General features: G+C 52.1%; 1 protein-coding gene across 4 annotated transcripts in view; it reads left to right on the top strand.

Moving 5' to 3' along the window:
• The window catches only part of P2rx7 (purinergic receptor P2X 7), a 44,398-nt gene that overhangs the window by 21,624 nt on the left and 6,628 nt on the right, over positions 1–16,146 (top strand). For all 4 annotated transcript variants that reach the window (XM_004635984.2, XM_023720631.1, XM_023720632.1 and 1 more), the window contains 6 exons: positions 537–633; positions 4,370–4,450; positions 4,968–5,097; positions 6,491–6,627; positions 15,054–15,144; positions 15,318–15,383. In XM_004635984.2, coding sequence (XP_004636041.1) covers positions 537–633; positions 4,370–4,450; positions 4,968–5,097; positions 6,491–6,627; positions 15,054–15,144; positions 15,318–15,383 — 602 coding nt within the window. The remainder of the gene's footprint in view (positions 1–536; positions 634–4,369; positions 4,451–4,967; positions 5,098–6,490; positions 6,628–15,053; positions 15,145–15,317; positions 15,384–16,146) is intronic.

Raw genomic sequence — 16,146 nt, 5'->3', positions numbered from 1 at the left:
GTGTGTGTGTGTGTGTGTGTGTGTGTGGCCAGCTCAGCCCACCAGAGGGCAGGGCTGGCTGGCATGTGGTGCTGGGGGATTGAACTGCAGTCCCTGTGCTTTGCTAAGCTTGTTCTAAGTAGGTGCTTTAGACCACTGAGCCATCTCACCAGCCCCTGGTCCCTTTTTAGAAGCTTACTGTTACCAACTGTGATGGTACATGCCTGTAATCTCAGCTACTCAGGAGGCTGAGGCAGGAGACCTGTAAGTTCAAGACCAGCCTGGGCAACTTAGTGTGACCCTGTCTCAAAAATGTGAAAAAATTAGGCTGAAGTTGTGGTTTCATAGTAGACCTGTAGGGTAACACACACATACACACACACACACACACACACGCACGCACGCACGCACGCACTCACACAGGTTTCCTGTTTTTGTCTGCTTTGTCTGAGGTGATAGTGGAAAAGGATGGGGTCCTGTGTGTCCACGGTGGCCTCAGGAACTTCCTCCCCACCGTCTGCTCACATCCGGGTTCTGGGACCCCTGCCCCTCCATAGGAATCCAGACCGGCAAGTGTGTGGTATACAGCGGGACCAAGAAGACCTGTGAGGTGGCCGCCTGGTGTCCCACCGAGACCGTGGAAGAGGCCCCCCGGTGAGACGTGAAGGAGGGAGGAGGGACAGACACAGCAGTGACCACAGAGGACTGGGTCTTCTGGGCTTGGGGACCCCTGTGCCAGGCACGGCGCTTGGTACCCTCCAGCGCCCCCGAGAGGCCGTGCCAGCTGCTAAGGTGTTGAGCTGGTTCTATGTCAGTTGGCACCCAGTGACTCCTGTGCGTGCCCCCGGGTGCCCGGCACCTTCGCTGGCCCTTCTGACCTTCCCTGTAGCGCCCCTGCAGAGTGCTGGGGCAGTTAGTGCCACACTGAGTAACAGGGCAGGGAGGAGGGGAGGAAAGAAATGGGAAGGAAGAGGGAAAAGGGAAGAGCGAGTGGAAGACACAAGTTTTCTCAAAAGCTCACAGGCCAGAGATTGCAAGGCTGCCGTATTAATCCTCTAACACCCCATCAGAAGGTTAATCTCAGGAAGTGCAGGGCTACCTGGGCGTGATGGTGCATGCCTGTAATCCCAGTAGTTGATAAGCTGAGGCAGGAAGATTATTGCAAATTCGAGACCAGCCTGGGCTTCAAAAGTAAGCTCAAGGCCAGCCTGAACTGCACAGCAAGACCTTGTCTCAAAAAGACAAAAAAAAAAAAAAAAAAAAAAAAAAAAAACACGGATTCAAATCCTGCCTCTAGTGCATCTATCTATGTGAACTTGGAAAGTGACAGTGGCACTGTCACTGAACAGCAGTTGCACCTGCAAATGAGAATGCCCCTGTGGGGCTGCTTAAATCAGATGATCTTGATCAGATGTTGTAAAGTGAGTTGAGTGCTTGGGCTCTCTCTCTCTCTCTCTCTCTCTCTCTCTCTCTCTCTCTCTCTCTCACACACACACACAGAGTTGGCCCACATGGTGGTTCTAGGCCAGCACTGTCCAACAGAACTTCCTATAATCGTGGGGATCTTCTGTACTTCTGCTGTCCAAAGTGTATGACAGCTATGTGTGGTTACTGAGTACTTGAAATCTGGCTGCTGCACCTAAGCAGCTGGATCAAGCTTTGGCTGAAGCCAGAAACTCTAGAGGCCTCATTTCCTTTAGGGAAAAACCCTAAGCCAGAGTGCTGGAGATAGAGCTCAGTAGTACAGCATGCCTAGCGGGCCGGGTGTTCAAACCCCAGGACTGACCCTAGAAGTTGAAATTTTATCGTTTGCATAGAGAAAAGTCTTAAATTAAATGGACACTGAAATGGACACATGCGTGCCAAATGGTTGCTATAGAGGAGTGACTGAGCACTGCTCCCTGTGTGTGGGACACAGAGCCCCCACCCCCAGCGCCTGGGCTGGTGTGGGGGGAGCCGGGCTGAGGTCTGGGCCAGCGTCACCCTCCCTGGCCCTCACTTGTCAGCCCACATTCATTTCTAGATGGCAGAAGTTGTGGCACAGAGGGAGCGGATGCTATGGGTGGGACACCACCAGAGTGGTTCTTGGTTCAAAACAAAGGAGGCCTTGATGGTCTCTGGCTTTCGGTTCTGCTCTGCCACCAGCCGGCTCCGGGGACAGATGCCACACAGCTCCTGATGCCTGGGCCGGGTCTGCACAGTGACCTGACCTGGGCCTGCGACCCCTGAAAGTCGGTTTCTTCATCTGCTGTATAAATGAGCGAAGATGGTTAATTTATCCATTCAACAAACCCAGCACTGCGTAGCAGTTTTAGATGTTTATTGTGTGTGTGACGTCTCATGTGAAATGTAACAGGCCCGAATATGTATCGGATCCAAAGGCGCTTGCAGTCTCTTAAGCAGAAAAGCCACGCACAGAGGGCTGTACTTCGAAACAAAGTCATAAGCGTCATGCAGGTGGAAAAGGCCCCTGGTCCTTAGAGGACTGCCCAGGTGGGGGCTTAGTGTGTCCTGCACATAGCAGACACTTGCTATAAATAAACTTCTGCCAGTGCAAATGACAGAAACCTAACTTAACCTGGCTCCTGAGAAGCAGGCATCAGTGACTCCAGCAAAAGTGGCATCCAGAATTTCTGGCCTCAGACGAGGCTTGAGGCAGGCTTCAAGAGATACCAGGAAGATTTTTCCTCCTCCCTTTCCACTCTTCTCCTTTATTCTTTCTTCCGGTTTGGCTTTGAATTTATAGGCTTACCCTGTCCTACTAAGACTCCCAGCACAAATGAGAGTCTCTTTCCTAATTGTCTATACACAAAAGAACGTCCAAATGTTCTTAATGAACTAAGTCATGTGACTGCCAGTGACTCAATCACTGTGGCTAAGGAAGTGGACCACAACGCTGCTTAGCCAGCCCTGGGTCCTAAGCCCATGCTCCGGAGGGAGAGTGGCAGAGAGCTGGCTTCCCCACAGAGCGGAAACAGGCCTTGTCACCAGAGGGGCGTGGACAGTGGACAGACGAAGGTGACCGTGTTCACGACAGCAACATCACCCGCAGAGCAGGAGCGTGGCTCAGCAAGTCCTGGAGTAGTAGGCAGTCGGTTCTCAGCGCCCCGTCCAGTAGCCTCGTCCCTTCCCGGTGCCACCGCACACACGGGCAGCAGGCGGCAGCTGTAGCTTTTCAGCCACCACCAGTTTTCTCCCTACTTCGTAGACTGCGTTCACTGCCATCTGCCAGGGCCCAGCTCCCTGCTCAGTACCACCCATAGCTGTTGAGCTCACAGATGAGGGACAGATGATGGTGGCCCTGCTGCAGCCCAGGGCCTGTGCTCCCCTACCTTGTGCAGACCCATGGGCCACACAGGCCTCCTGGGAATGACTGGTGCCATCAACTCGCTGGGTGGCTCCGTGCTGACAGCTGGTGATGCCCAGAGCAGGAGTTACTGTGCTAGCCCTGCAGAGCTGCAGGCCTCCTGGGAGAGCCACAGGCAGGACTGGCTGGAGCTGGCTGTGACTGGCTCCAAGCCAATTACACTCATCCCTTCCTAACTACAGATGTCCCCTGGGCAGTGGGAAGCCAGCCACAGGAGGAGGCTTCACCCCACAGTAATCAGCAAACGCTATTGAAGGCCCTTTCTCCCCTAGAGGGCTGGTTATTAAATGTCTGTCAATATGGCACTGAACATATCTAGATACACAATGACATCCGAGAGTAAAAAAGTGGTGCTATAAATGTCATAGAGTCTCAAGAAGGGAGAAATTCTGACATACCTATAATGCCAGTAGTCTGGGAGCCTGAGGCAGGAAGATCACAAGTTCAACTCCAGCTCCCCAGCCAGGATAGCTTAGTGACTTAGCAAGATTCTGTCTCAAAATGATTTTTTTTTTTTTCCTCCGAATGCCTTCAGGGCAGGTTTGTCTGGCTTAAGTTGTGGGGATCAAACCACAGCAACCTGAGCCTGACTGCTTTGTTGAAGCAGCCACTTAAAGAACTGAGCTAAGGGGCAGGCCCCCTCTCTCTCAAAATGAAAAACAAGAAGAAGACTGGAGATGTAGTTCAGTGTTAAGGACCTGGGTTCATACCCTGGTACCAAAGAGAGAAGGACAGAGAAGAGAGGGAAGGGAAACAGAGGAAAGGAGAAAAGGAGGGGAGGGGGAGGGAGGGAAGGGGAAGACAGGACAGGACACGAGAGAGGGAGAGGTATTGACTCTCCTTGGAGAAGCTAGAGGCTTTATGGAGAACTTGGGTTTGTCCACTAGCTTGCTATATCCATTTTTCTTTACTCATCCCAAAGACTAAACACTAATCTACAAGCTTAGAAGCCTTGGGCCCTGTTGGCCCGTGGGCTGGCCCGTCCAGGTCCAGCAGTCACTGACCCCCACTTCTCTCCCCCAGGCCTGCACTCCTGGGCAGCGCAGAAAACTTCACAGTGCTCATCAAGAACAACGTCGACTTCCCTGGTCACAACTACACCACGTAAGTGCCCAGAATGCCTGACTATCAGTCCCCTGTGCTATGCTGTGTAACAAGTGATCCCACGCCTACGGAGCCTAGAACTAGGAACATCTCGTCACCCACAATCTCTGTGGGTCAGGAACTTGGAGTGTCTCTGTAGATGGCTCAGTCTTGCAGGTTATCATCCAGGTCTCCTTGGGGTCAAAGTCACCCCCACACCCCATGGGGGCGGGGAGTCCGCTCCAGGCTCTCCCTGGTGGTGGCAGGAAGGTGGCTGAATGTGCTTAGGACACTGTGGCTGGCTTCCCTCTAGCAAGGGGCCAAAACAGGACGAGATGGAAGCCCACAGCATCTTACCCCGCGGTGTCCCATCAATTCTGCCACGTGCTGTTGGTCACAGACTGACCCTGGCACCATGTGGCAACATGTTCCACAGGGGTCCCCAGGGAGACAGGAGTCCCAGGAGCAGCCACCCAGGGTCACATCAGCACTGTGACTCTGTCTGTCTGTCTGTCTGTCTGCTTTCAATGCCACCCAGGAGAAACATCCTCCCGGGCCTGAACACCTCCTGCACCTTCCACAAGATGCAGAACCCTCAGTGTCCCATTTTCCGGCTAGGAGACATCTTCCGGGACGCCGGAGACCGCTTCTCTGAAGTGGCTGTGAAGGTGGGTGGGGTCTCAGTGCCACGCAGAGCCCAGGAGGGACCCTGTCCTGCGACCACAAGGTTGGGCCGCAGGGCCTCAAGGGGTCTAGAGGGTCTAAGCCCCGCGTGGGCCCACAACCCTGGAGCGAGCTGCCCGCGATGCTAACTTCCGGTGATCACTGTGACAAATGACCACGGACTTGGTGGCTTAAACAACCACATTTTCTTTATTCCTGGAGCTCACTTCGGCAGCCCATATACTAAAATCGAGTCTGAAATTAGATTCCCTCGCTCTGTGGGCGGGATGAAGGCATCAGCCCAGCCAGGCGCCCTCTGGAGGCTGTCGGGGGGACGCATATCCTGCCTGCTTCAGAGAGGCCTCCTGTTTTTCTCTCTTCTGCTCTTTCACTCCCCATCCCTCCCTCTTTTTGTTCTTTTGAGACAGGCTCTCCCTAACATAGTCCGGGCTGGCCTTGCGCTCACCTTGTAGCCCAGGTGGGCCTCCAACTCTCAGTGATCGTCCTGTGTCAGCCTCCCGAGATCTGGGATTAGGTGTGCACCACCACAGCCGGCTTTTTCTTTCTCCTTCTGCTTTTGCAATACTGCAGATTGAGCCCAAGGCTTTTGCACTGAGCTGTAACCAAAGCCCTTTTTATTTAGATAGTCTTGCTAAATTGTCTAGGTTGGGCTCAGATTTGCTATCCTCCTGCCTCAGCCTCGCGAGTAGCTGGAATTACGGGTATGTGCTGCGGTGCCCACCAGCTCCTTGTGTTTCTTGGCTTATAGCCTCTTCCTTCATCTGTAAAGCTGCCTGGGGCATCAGTGGGCACAGTGACTCCTTCTGGTCAGAGCCCCTGTGCAAAAACACTTGCCTTTAAGATATGAGGATTGTAAGATGGGTGCTAAAGCCCTGCCTGGGTACCCAGGGTAATCTCCCCTCTTAAGACCCTTCATCTGTCTACACTGCCAAGAACCTTCCTTAAATTAATGAAGGGAGTACTGAGAGGTCAGAGAGGAGCTATGGCGCCAACAGGTTCCAACATAATCTTTAATGGGGAGGCACTCAAGATTTGAGTGCAAGAACGATTTGCTGGGTGGTGATTCTTTGACGTTGTATTTGGGAAGTCTGTGGAGCCCAGCGTGATGGCGCAGGCCTATAATCCTAGAACGCGGGAGGCTGAGGCAGGAGGATCACCTTGAGCTCGAGGCCAGCCTGAACTACATAGCAAGCCCCATCCCAGCCACAGCAGCAAAAGCCTGGAAGTAATGTGTCCTACACACCGGGCATGGGGCCTCAGCTCACAGTTATTGCTCTGAGAGCCTTCGTCAGCGCTTTCCCCAAGCGAGGGCCTCTATGTGTGACGGAGTGCTCTGGGAGCTGGCCTAGAGTGTCCCTTGCGGCCCCACACCCACAGGGAGGAATCATGGGCATTGAGATCAACTGGGACTGCAACCTGGACAGGTGGTCCCACCGCTGCCGCCCCAAGTACAGCTTCCGACGCCTGGATGACAAGACCGCCAATGAGTCCTTGTACCCCGGCTACAACTTCAGGTAACAGCCCTCTGGCCCGGACTCGCTGAGCAACTAGCTGGGCTGGGCTTGGGGGGCCCCGGGCCTGGTGGAACTGCACCTCCAGCCATCAGGAGGGTCACTTTGGCTTCCTGGGGCCACAGCACTTGGAAAGCAGAAAAGCACCTAGGAGGGTAAAATCACCCACAGTTCCGGTGGCTTGAGGTGACAACCTCGAGTGAATTTTCTCTTCTTCCATCATTCTGTCCCGAGAAGCATATGAGATGGTAGCGCGCGGGCACACACACACACACACACACACACACTCTGCAGTTCTGGAATTGGTGAGAGAACATAGTGTTTGTGACAATCCCATTCCATGGAGTGGGCGTACCGCTACTGCAGTTTAAAGAGGGTCTTCCTCGTACCAGCCTCTCGCCAGCCCTCTTCACGACCCTAGGTAGTAGCTATTAGTGCTCCTGGCTTAAGCTGGGAAAGGTTAAATGATTTGCCCAAGACCCACAACTCGGCGTCCTAATCCTAACCCAGATCGCTGTGATCCCCAAAACGTACTCTTTCCCTTTTATCTCAAGACTTTCTCACTTATTCTCCCCGTATAATTGAAATTTTGGGGCTGGCCAGATAGCTCAGCGGATTAAAGTGCCCACTTAGGCAGATGCAGGGGCCAGGGGTTTGATACCCTGGCCTGCCATGCCAGCCCCGCCCCCGGGGCACACTGAACCAGTGATTGAGACTGGGCGTGGTGGCATGTGCCTGTAATCCCAGCACTTGGGAAAATGAAAACAGGAGGGTCACTATGAGTCCGATCTGTGTAATGAGACCCTGTAGACCCTGTACTAAATACAAAAAAAAAAAAAAAAAGAAAGAAAGAAAGAAAGAAAGAAAGAAAGAAAGAAAGAAAGAAAATTGGCCTGCCAGGTATAGGTGTCGCATGCCTATAATCCTGGCACTTGGGAAGCTGAGGCAGGAGGATTGCTGTGAGTTTCAGGCCAACCTAGACTAGTAAGATCCTAGCTCAACCTACGGTGCTATCTTTATTTCTAGGAATTTTTTAAATGTGGTTGTATTCAAAGGCATGAACTTCTGTGTGATCTTCTCCTGCTTTGTGGACGCTCCTCTCTCGTCTGCTCCTCTGCACCATTCCGTCCATGCTGGCCTACTGTGTGAGCTAGCCAGCGTGCAGTTCCCCGGGTGGACGCTGGGCTACTCACTGGCAGCTCAGCTGCAGGGGCAGGAACTCAGACAAAGCCCTGCATGTGCGGGGCGTCCCGGCATTTCCCGGAGGGGCAGTGTCATCCTGAGCCAGTCCTGGCAGGATTGTATAGTGCGTGGTCCACGGCAAGCCAGTTTTTAGTGTGATTTCTGGGCTTGAGATTCGTTTTCTCTGCTAAAGAACCCATTCCTTCTCCCTTGCTGGGTGGGGTTTCTGCCAGCCCAGCGCACGCGCTGTAACCTGTGGACGCTGTGCAACTCTAGCTGCCCTGAGGAGGACAGGCTCAGGAAGTGCCTAAGGGTCACAGGGCTGCCACCCCACTGCCCGAGTAGGATCCAGGAAAGTGTCCTTTCTGCCCTGAGTTCAGTACTGTGTGTGTGTGTGTGTGTGTGCGCGCGCGCGCGTTGCTGGGATCAAACCCAGAGCCTCACACATACCAGGGAAGCGCTCTAGCATTGCGCTGCACCCCCAGGCATTCTGTCTTGGACTTCTACGTACCTGTGGTGATGCGGGGATCCTTTGTGCGGTCACCCCTCAGCTCTCTGTGGGGGCCCGTCCTGATAAACCCATCACAGCTGAAACAGGCTGGGTGGAAACTGCGCCGAGCCTGTGCACCCTTCTGTACGCCCCGGCTTAGAAACAGCGCTGGGCAGAGCGGCAGGCGTTGCCTCCCACGGCCAGCTCCTGCCGGGCAGCTGCAGCCTGGCGCCACTGCCCACGCCAGCAGGGGGCATCTTGCTAGCCCAGAAGAGTATCAGAACTCAAAATCAGAAGTGTAAGGGCCGGCCAGATAGCTCAGCGGACAAAAGCGCCTGCTTGGGCAGAGTGCAGCAGCCAGGGTTCAATTCCCAGCCTGCTGTGCCAGCCCCGCTCCTGGGGTACACTGAGACAGCGATCAAGACTGGGCGCACACCTGTAATCCCAGGGCTTGGGAGGCTGCAAGCAGGAGAATCGCTGTGAGTTCAATCTACCTAGTGAGACCCTGTAGACCCTGTACCAAATACATTAAAAAACAACAACAACAACAAAAAAAAACCCCACAGAAGTGTGAGCTGGGTATGGTGGTGAATGTCTATAACGTCCACTACGTAGGAGGCTGGGGCAGATGGAACCACAGTTCCAGGGAAGCCTAGACAGCTTAGTGCGACTTTGTTTACTAGGCCAGAACTGTATAGCGAGACCCTGTCTCAAAAAATAGACAGACAGACAGACAGATAGATAGATAGATAGATAGACAGACATAAATTAAAAAGGTCTAGGGACTTTGCTCAGAGCTTCCTGAGTTCAATCCCTACTACTAAAAAAAAGAAATAAAACCCACGTGTGGTTTCTACTGAACACATTTGACTTCAACACCTTTTTTTTTTCTTTATTTAACTTTTCGGTGTTTCCTTTGTTGAGACAGCCTTGCTATGTAGTCCACTACAGGTGTGTACCGCCATGCCCGCTTTGAGAAGCAATTTAGAAAGCCTTTCAGTACTTATGGCCCAGACCAATGGCCTATATCACGTGGGGACTTAGGAATGCACATTCTCAGGCCCCCTAGGTAGACCACGTTGGACAGGCCCAGGGTGGGGCCAGTGCTTCCTGGCTTGTCACTCTCCAGGCCACTCCTTGAGGCCTGGGAGCTGGCCTGTGTTGTTCACGCTGGTATCTGCCAGGCCCTAGCCGGCACCTGAGTTGGAGACCCCTAACTCCCTCCAGCTTCCTCCAGGTTCCTCTGGTTTCCTCCAACTCTGCATTTTCGTCCGGAGCCCCAGAACTTTCTGATCGTTCCCTGCTCTCTACTCAGTAGACTGAGGCCTCAGCGTGGAGAGAGGCACGTGGAGTCGCAGTCACACATTAGCAGCGTCCCTGAAGTCCTCAGCTCAGCCCAGACACGTCTGATGCTCATGTTCTTCAGAATAAAGCTCGGGGCATTTGTGGCCTGCCATGAGCACCAGAAGAAATCTTTGACCAAGAATAAATTGTTGAGCTCTGATCAGACAAGCTATTTTCAAATAGCTGCTCCAAAGGGAAGGAAATTACAGGATGCAGGAGGCACGCGAGAAAATGCAACTTTCTAAAACACAGTGCGGGGGGTGGCAGCACACACCTGTAATCCCAGCACTCAGGAGGCGGAGGCAGGTGGAGTGCTGTAGGTTTGCGGCCAGCCTGGGCTACAGAGTGAGCTCAAGGCCAGTCTGAACTGCACAGTGCGACCCTGTCTCCAAAAAATAACCTCTCAAAGAGGGAGTTGCAGTCGGTCTCACTGCAGAAGGTAGTCCTCAACAGAAGGTAGAACTGCCAGACGTCCTTCCTCAGGGGCTCTGCGGCTCACCCGGGCCACATCACGTGGTGCAGGGCAGGCCTGACAGAGCCTGGCACGCGTCCCTCGGGTCCCCAATGAGCACGAGTACCTGTCAGCTTTCTGAGGCTGCTCTAACAAATTGCTATGAATTCGATGGCTTAAGTGACACTTATTCCCTCACCCATGCCAGGAATCCAGCTGTTAGCAGGACACTGGGGGGAGGGGAGCCTCTCGCCTTCTGCCAGCTTCCAGTGGCTGTTGGCAACCTGAGCCTGTGGACTTGGGGGCCACACTAACCCAAGATGTCTTGTTGTGACAGCCTGTACTACATCTGAGAAACCCTGTTTCTAAACAAGGTCCTGTCACTGAGGCTAGGGCATAGCTCCTTGGAGGCCGCTGTTCAACCTAGTGGTTTGCAAAAGCACGCAGGGTCCAGTGTTCCTGCGAGTGTGGACCACCGCCTGGCAGCCCTTTACTGGAAATGCAGATTCCTAGGAACATCTCAGACCTTCTGAAAGCTCTCTGGGCTCTGGCCCCGGAGTGTGCCTTCTGGTTTTGGCTTTGTTTTGTGATCTTGAGACAGGCTCTCGCTATTAGTCCAGGCTGGCCTTGAACTCACTATGCAGCCCAGGCTGACCTCAAACTTCCAGTGACCTTCCTGCCTCAGCCTCCTGAGTGCTGCAATGACAAGCGTGCGCCAGAGTTGCCTTTTGAACATATTCTCCACGGGTAATTCTCGCCCTTAGTGTAAGAACTTCTGGAATCAGGCCTGGCAAGTAGAGATCTGAGCACTTACTGCATGATGTTAACCTTCCCAGGAAATCTGCTACTCGCTCCTGTGCTCAGAACAGAGCAAGAGGGCCTCTGAAGGAAGGGCCCTCAGAATGGGATAATCAAGTGTCAAGAAACTGAAACCCTCCTGCCGGGAAAGAGGCATTCGGGGGCCTGGGAAGATCTAACTGGTCTTGCGTCAGACTTTTAGCAAAATGAGTTGTGGACATTCACACTAGGTTGGCAGAAAATCTTCTGTTTTCTTTCCCCCACACCTGCAAATAGGTTCTGTGCTGCCCAGAGCAAAAAGGCTTTGCCTTCCATAAAAGGACTGGAAAAGGTGGCGAGGGGGTGGGACGTAATTAAAAGCATCGTGAAGCAGATGGTTTAAATCTTCCTAATTATTTATGAAAAAGAAAACATACTTTTCCTGGCTACAGCACTGATGAGAGTTTCCTGTTTGGGATGATCATGGTTTGTGCCAGCGCTTAATGTTTGAGGTAATTCAATGAGACAAGGAAGACCAGGCATGGTAGCATGTGCCCTTGACCCCAGAACTGGGGAGCTGAGTCAGGAGGATTGCTGTGAGTTCCAGGGCAGCCTAAGCTACATAGTGAGTTCAAGGGTAGCCTGAACTACACAGTGAGACCCTGTCTCAGAAAGAAAACAAAGAGGGATGGGGAGATAGCTCAGGGGTCTAAGTGCCTGCCTGGCAAGTGCAAGGGCCTGGGTTCAATCCCCAGTACCACATGCTATGCCAGGCCAAGGTGTGCCAGCCTGAAACCGGCTGTGGCAGTGCATGCCTGTAATCCCAGCACTGGGGAGGCTGAGACAGGAAGGTCATTATGAGTCCAAGCTGCATAGTGAGACCTGTATCAAATAAAAGATTTTTTTAAAAAAATTTTTAAATGAAGAAACAGTTGTTGCAGATGTTTCCCAAGGGATACAAGCAGGCTGCAGGGGCCAGGGAGATGGCTCAGTAGAATAAGTGCTTGCCTGGCAAGGGCCTGAGTTCAATCCCCGGTTCTGCAAAAAAAACAAAACAACAACAAAAAAAAAAAAACCCAAAAACCCGACAGCCTGCACCTTGCAGGCCACAGGGGAGCAGTGGTTGTGGTCAGAAAGCAAATTTGTGCAGAAGCAAGGAGGGTTGGGGAGACCGTTGAGGACAGCCGGTGTGACTAGTGACAGCTGGCATTGGGTCACAGGGTGTCTGTGCTGGCCTGGCCCTGGGTGGGTCAGGGCAGGGAAAACTGACTTGGTAAGTGGGAGCTCCTCGGAAAACGCGCTTGGGAGTACGCACCAGGGCTGCCCGAAAGGTCCCAGTCGGGTTTGTGTGTGCTCACCACAGCCGGGTTGCAGCGGGGTGTGCCGCGCGTTCTCGGCCTCCAGCCGCGGTGGGCTGAGCAGGCCCACGTCTCCCGAATGGGTGGGTGCTGAAGGCTTGAATGAGCCAAGTGGTATCATTTTAGGGCTCCAGAGGATCAAAGCCCTCCGACAGAATTGAGATCTTCTGGGGCTAAGACAAAGATCTTCTCTGGGTGGTCCCTATTTACTTGGCTATCCAAACAAGGGAGGGGAATACTAAGGAGAGGCAGGAACCAGGACGTCCCCAAGTGGGACTTTCTGTTGATTTAGGAGAACAGGGAGGACTCCACCCTGGAGCGAGATGCCTGGAGCTCTATAGTCTTTATCTAGTTGCCTGAGCTTGGAGCCAGGTGGCCTTCTTTGGCTGTGGCCTTGTCTTGTCTTTTGAGGCATCCGGGTGACCAGTGACTCGCAGAGGATCCCTTGCTATGAGTCTGCTGCCCATTTCCTAAGGGCCCAGGCAGCAGACTCACACACAGAAAGCTAATTGGTTAATATCGACCCTGCCCAGAGCTGCTTCATAGTGGTCGTCAGCAGGGTAAACAGTGCTGGACCTTAATTTGCTTCCAGGGTCCAGGGGTAGCGGACAGTTCTGCACAACTTTGCTAAAACTGTAGAAAGGACAGTTAGGACAGATGCTGAAATACACCTGTCCCCCACCCTCCACCCCAATCTCATGACTGGTATCTAAAACTTGTCCTTTGTCCTTCCTTCCTTCCACTACCACTTTGTTCTAGGGGCCAAAATATTACGTTGCTTAAAGTGGTTTTTTGTTTTTGTTTTTGTTTTTTGTTTTTTTTTTTTTTTTTGTAATCCTTTGCTTACTGTTAATACTGTGTTATTTAAACTTTTGTTCCTCTCTCTCTCTCTCTCTCTCTCTCTCTCTCTCTCTCTCTCTTGTCTTTTTGAGATAGAGTCTTGGGGGAGATAGCTCAATGGAATAAGCACTTGGCTGGCAAGTGCAAGGGCCTGAGTTCAATCCCTGGTTCTGCCAGAGAGAGGGAGGGAGAGGGAGAGAGAGACAGAGACAGAGACAGAGACAGAGACAGAGACAGAGACAGAGAGAGTCTTGCTATGCAGTTCAGGCTGGCCTTGAACTCACTGTGTAGCCCAGTCTGGCCTCAGACTCTTAGCAATCCTCCTGCCTCAGCCTCCTGAGTGCTGGGATGACAGGTGTGCTTCACCACTCCTGACCTGTCCATTTTTTTTTTAAATTTATTTATTTAACGGATTTGGTACAGGGTCTCACTGATGGGTTCGGGCCCTAGTGTAAATAGCTGAAATACTTGCGGTGGTCATCTAATATGGCCGATACGCTTAGAACAAAGGTCCTCGCTCTCAGGACCACCTCCCTCTTCTTCTCCAACTTAGCCCAGGACATAATTTCCTTTCACCCTTCCCGCTGCCTCAGGGAAGACCCCCAGTCAGCTCCCTCAGGTATGCCTAAATATCCCCTCCAAGCTCTACCCCTGGCAAAAGGCTATAAAAGCCTCAGCCTCCCTTTGTCTAGTTCAGAGAATTCCTTGACCTCCCCAGATTCTCTCCTTGTCTTCAAAGAAAATAAAGCCCTTTCCTTTTTCCTTCTGCCTGTTTCTCGGCTGCGCCAGGAGCCTATCACTCACTGCGCAGCTCAGACTCAAAGTGATCCTCATACAGGGAGGAAAAACTGGTCTCGGGTGGACAACCTCCCAGTGACACAGGGAGCCTCCCAATGACACAGGGAACCTCCAAATGACAGAGGGAAAAATGATCTCCCAACCTGACCTGGACGAGTTCGTGTTCTCTAAAACCAAAGAATGAATTTTAGGAACAAATGGAGGTTATGAGCAGAATATATTTATTGAGGGAAAGAAAGCTCTTGTCTGAGAGAGGGGCAGGAGGGGGCCTGAGCAGGTGGTCCCCCGGAAGCTGTCTCTTCCAAGAACTTCTATAGAATAAAACCATGCTGTGAGGTGGCTCTAAGGTGGAGAGAATGGGAACTCGCTTAGGTGGACATGAGGTGGGACAAAACTATGGTCACCCAATGGGATTGCAAGCACCATTGCTCAGGTAAAATTAAGTCCACGACCAAATGGGGAAGCGAGTCCCGTAGCAAGCGGGCACGAATGTAGAACAGGACTGTATCAGGTAGCCATCCCGTAGAAGTCGGATTAATGATTCTTCTGGCTCTCTCAGGGTGATGATCAATCTTGGACGCAATCCTTAGGGAGGTCCGTGTTTGTTTGATCTCTGGTCTTTAGGTCTGGCCCAGGCGGGAGCATCCATCCCTGCCAGAGTTGTAAGGTATCTTACCTTCTGTGTTGTCTCCTTCGAGGGCCTGGCCCTGTCTGACTGCCTGTAATATTTCTATCTAACTCGGCTGCCTGCAACAATCCTCGTTTTCAGCCTCCCCAGTGCTGGGATTACAGGTGTGTGCCACCACGCCTGAACTGGATTACCAGCTCAGAGCACCCGAGGGCAGGGCCGGCACAGCATGCGGTACCAGGGATTGAACCCTGAGCCCTGCGCTTGCCAAGCAGGCACTTAGTCTGCTGAGCTATCTCAATGTCAATTTTAACACATTCACAACAGAGCCATAGTCCGTATGTCTTGCTGCCAGGTGGCCTGAAGCACTGGTGGTGCGTGTGTGACTGTCCCAAGCATGCCTCTCCCGTATGTGAGTGTCCCACCTGTCCCACCAGCTGTGCCAGCTGCCTAAAACGTAGCCAAGAAGACAGCATCGGTGACTGGCTTCGTTTTTCTTTCCATAAAATGTCAGCACTCTCAAAGAGATCAAGATAAATACGGGTCCTTTCCCTCCTGCAGGTACGCCAAATACTACCGGGAAAATAATGTGGAAAAACGAACTCTGATAAAAGTCTTCGGGATCCGTTTTGACATCCTGGTTTTTGGCACGGTGAGTCTCCAAGTCCCGTCTGGATGGGATAAACAGGACAAGAGTGTCACACTGCAGGTCCCACAGTCTCTGCCTGGAGAGCAAACACGAGGTCTGACAGTGATGCCCGGATGTGAGGACAGTAGAGCGTGGCTCTGAATTCCACTTGGTAACTTGTCCCTCTGTGCTTCCAGGGAGGAAAATTCGACATTATCAGTCTGATTGTGTACATCGGATCTACCCTTTCCTACTTTGGTCTGGTAAGAGATTCTTTCCCAGTTTTAAGAAAATGGAAAGCCAGGTGCAGTGTCACACACATGTAATTCTAGCACTCTGGGAGGCTGAGGCAGGAGGATCGCTGCAAATTTGAGGCGAGCCTGGAACCAAGTGAGACCCTGTCTCAAAAAATTTTTTTAAAGGGGGAGGGAGCCAGGGGTGCAGCTCAGAGGTAGACATATGCCAAAAAGAAGTCTCGGGCTGGTCAGATGGCTCAGTGGTCTAAAGCACCTACTTAGCACAAGCTTAGCAAAGCACAGGGACCACAGTTCAGTCCACATGCCAACCAGCCCGCCCCCTGGTGGGCTGAGCTGGCCACACACAAATAAATAAAAATTAAAAAAGAAAAAAAAAAAGAAAAGAATCTAGGCAACCTAGTGCACACTGTTATCACAGAACTAAGAGTGTGAGGCACTGGATCACCTCGAGTTCAAGGCTAGCCTGGACTTCATAATGAGTTGAAGGCCTGCGTGAATTAGAGTAAGATACCAGTCTCAAAAAACTAGGTAACTAACGAAAGAAAGAAAGGAAAGAAGGAAGGAAAGATGAAAGAAAGAGAAAGAAAGAAAGAAAGAAAGAAAGAAAGAAAGAAAGAAAGAAAGAAAGAAAGAAAGAAAGAAAGAGAAAAAAGAAAGAGAGAAAAAGAAAAATGGAGCAAAGATAGGGAGAATTTGAAGGAGGAAAACTGGTTGGTTGAAGATTAGAGATAAAAGGACAGTGAGGTGGGTGTCTCATCCTCTTTGCCTT

Source organism: Octodon degus, unplaced genomic scaffold (assembly GCF_000260255.1).
Source record: "Octodon degus isolate 3935 unplaced genomic scaffold, OctDeg1.0 scaffold00076, whole genome shotgun sequence".
Lineage (NCBI taxonomy): Eukaryota > Metazoa > Chordata > Mammalia > Rodentia > Octodontidae > Octodon > Octodon degus.
This window is presented reverse-complemented; position numbering and strand designations above follow the sequence as displayed.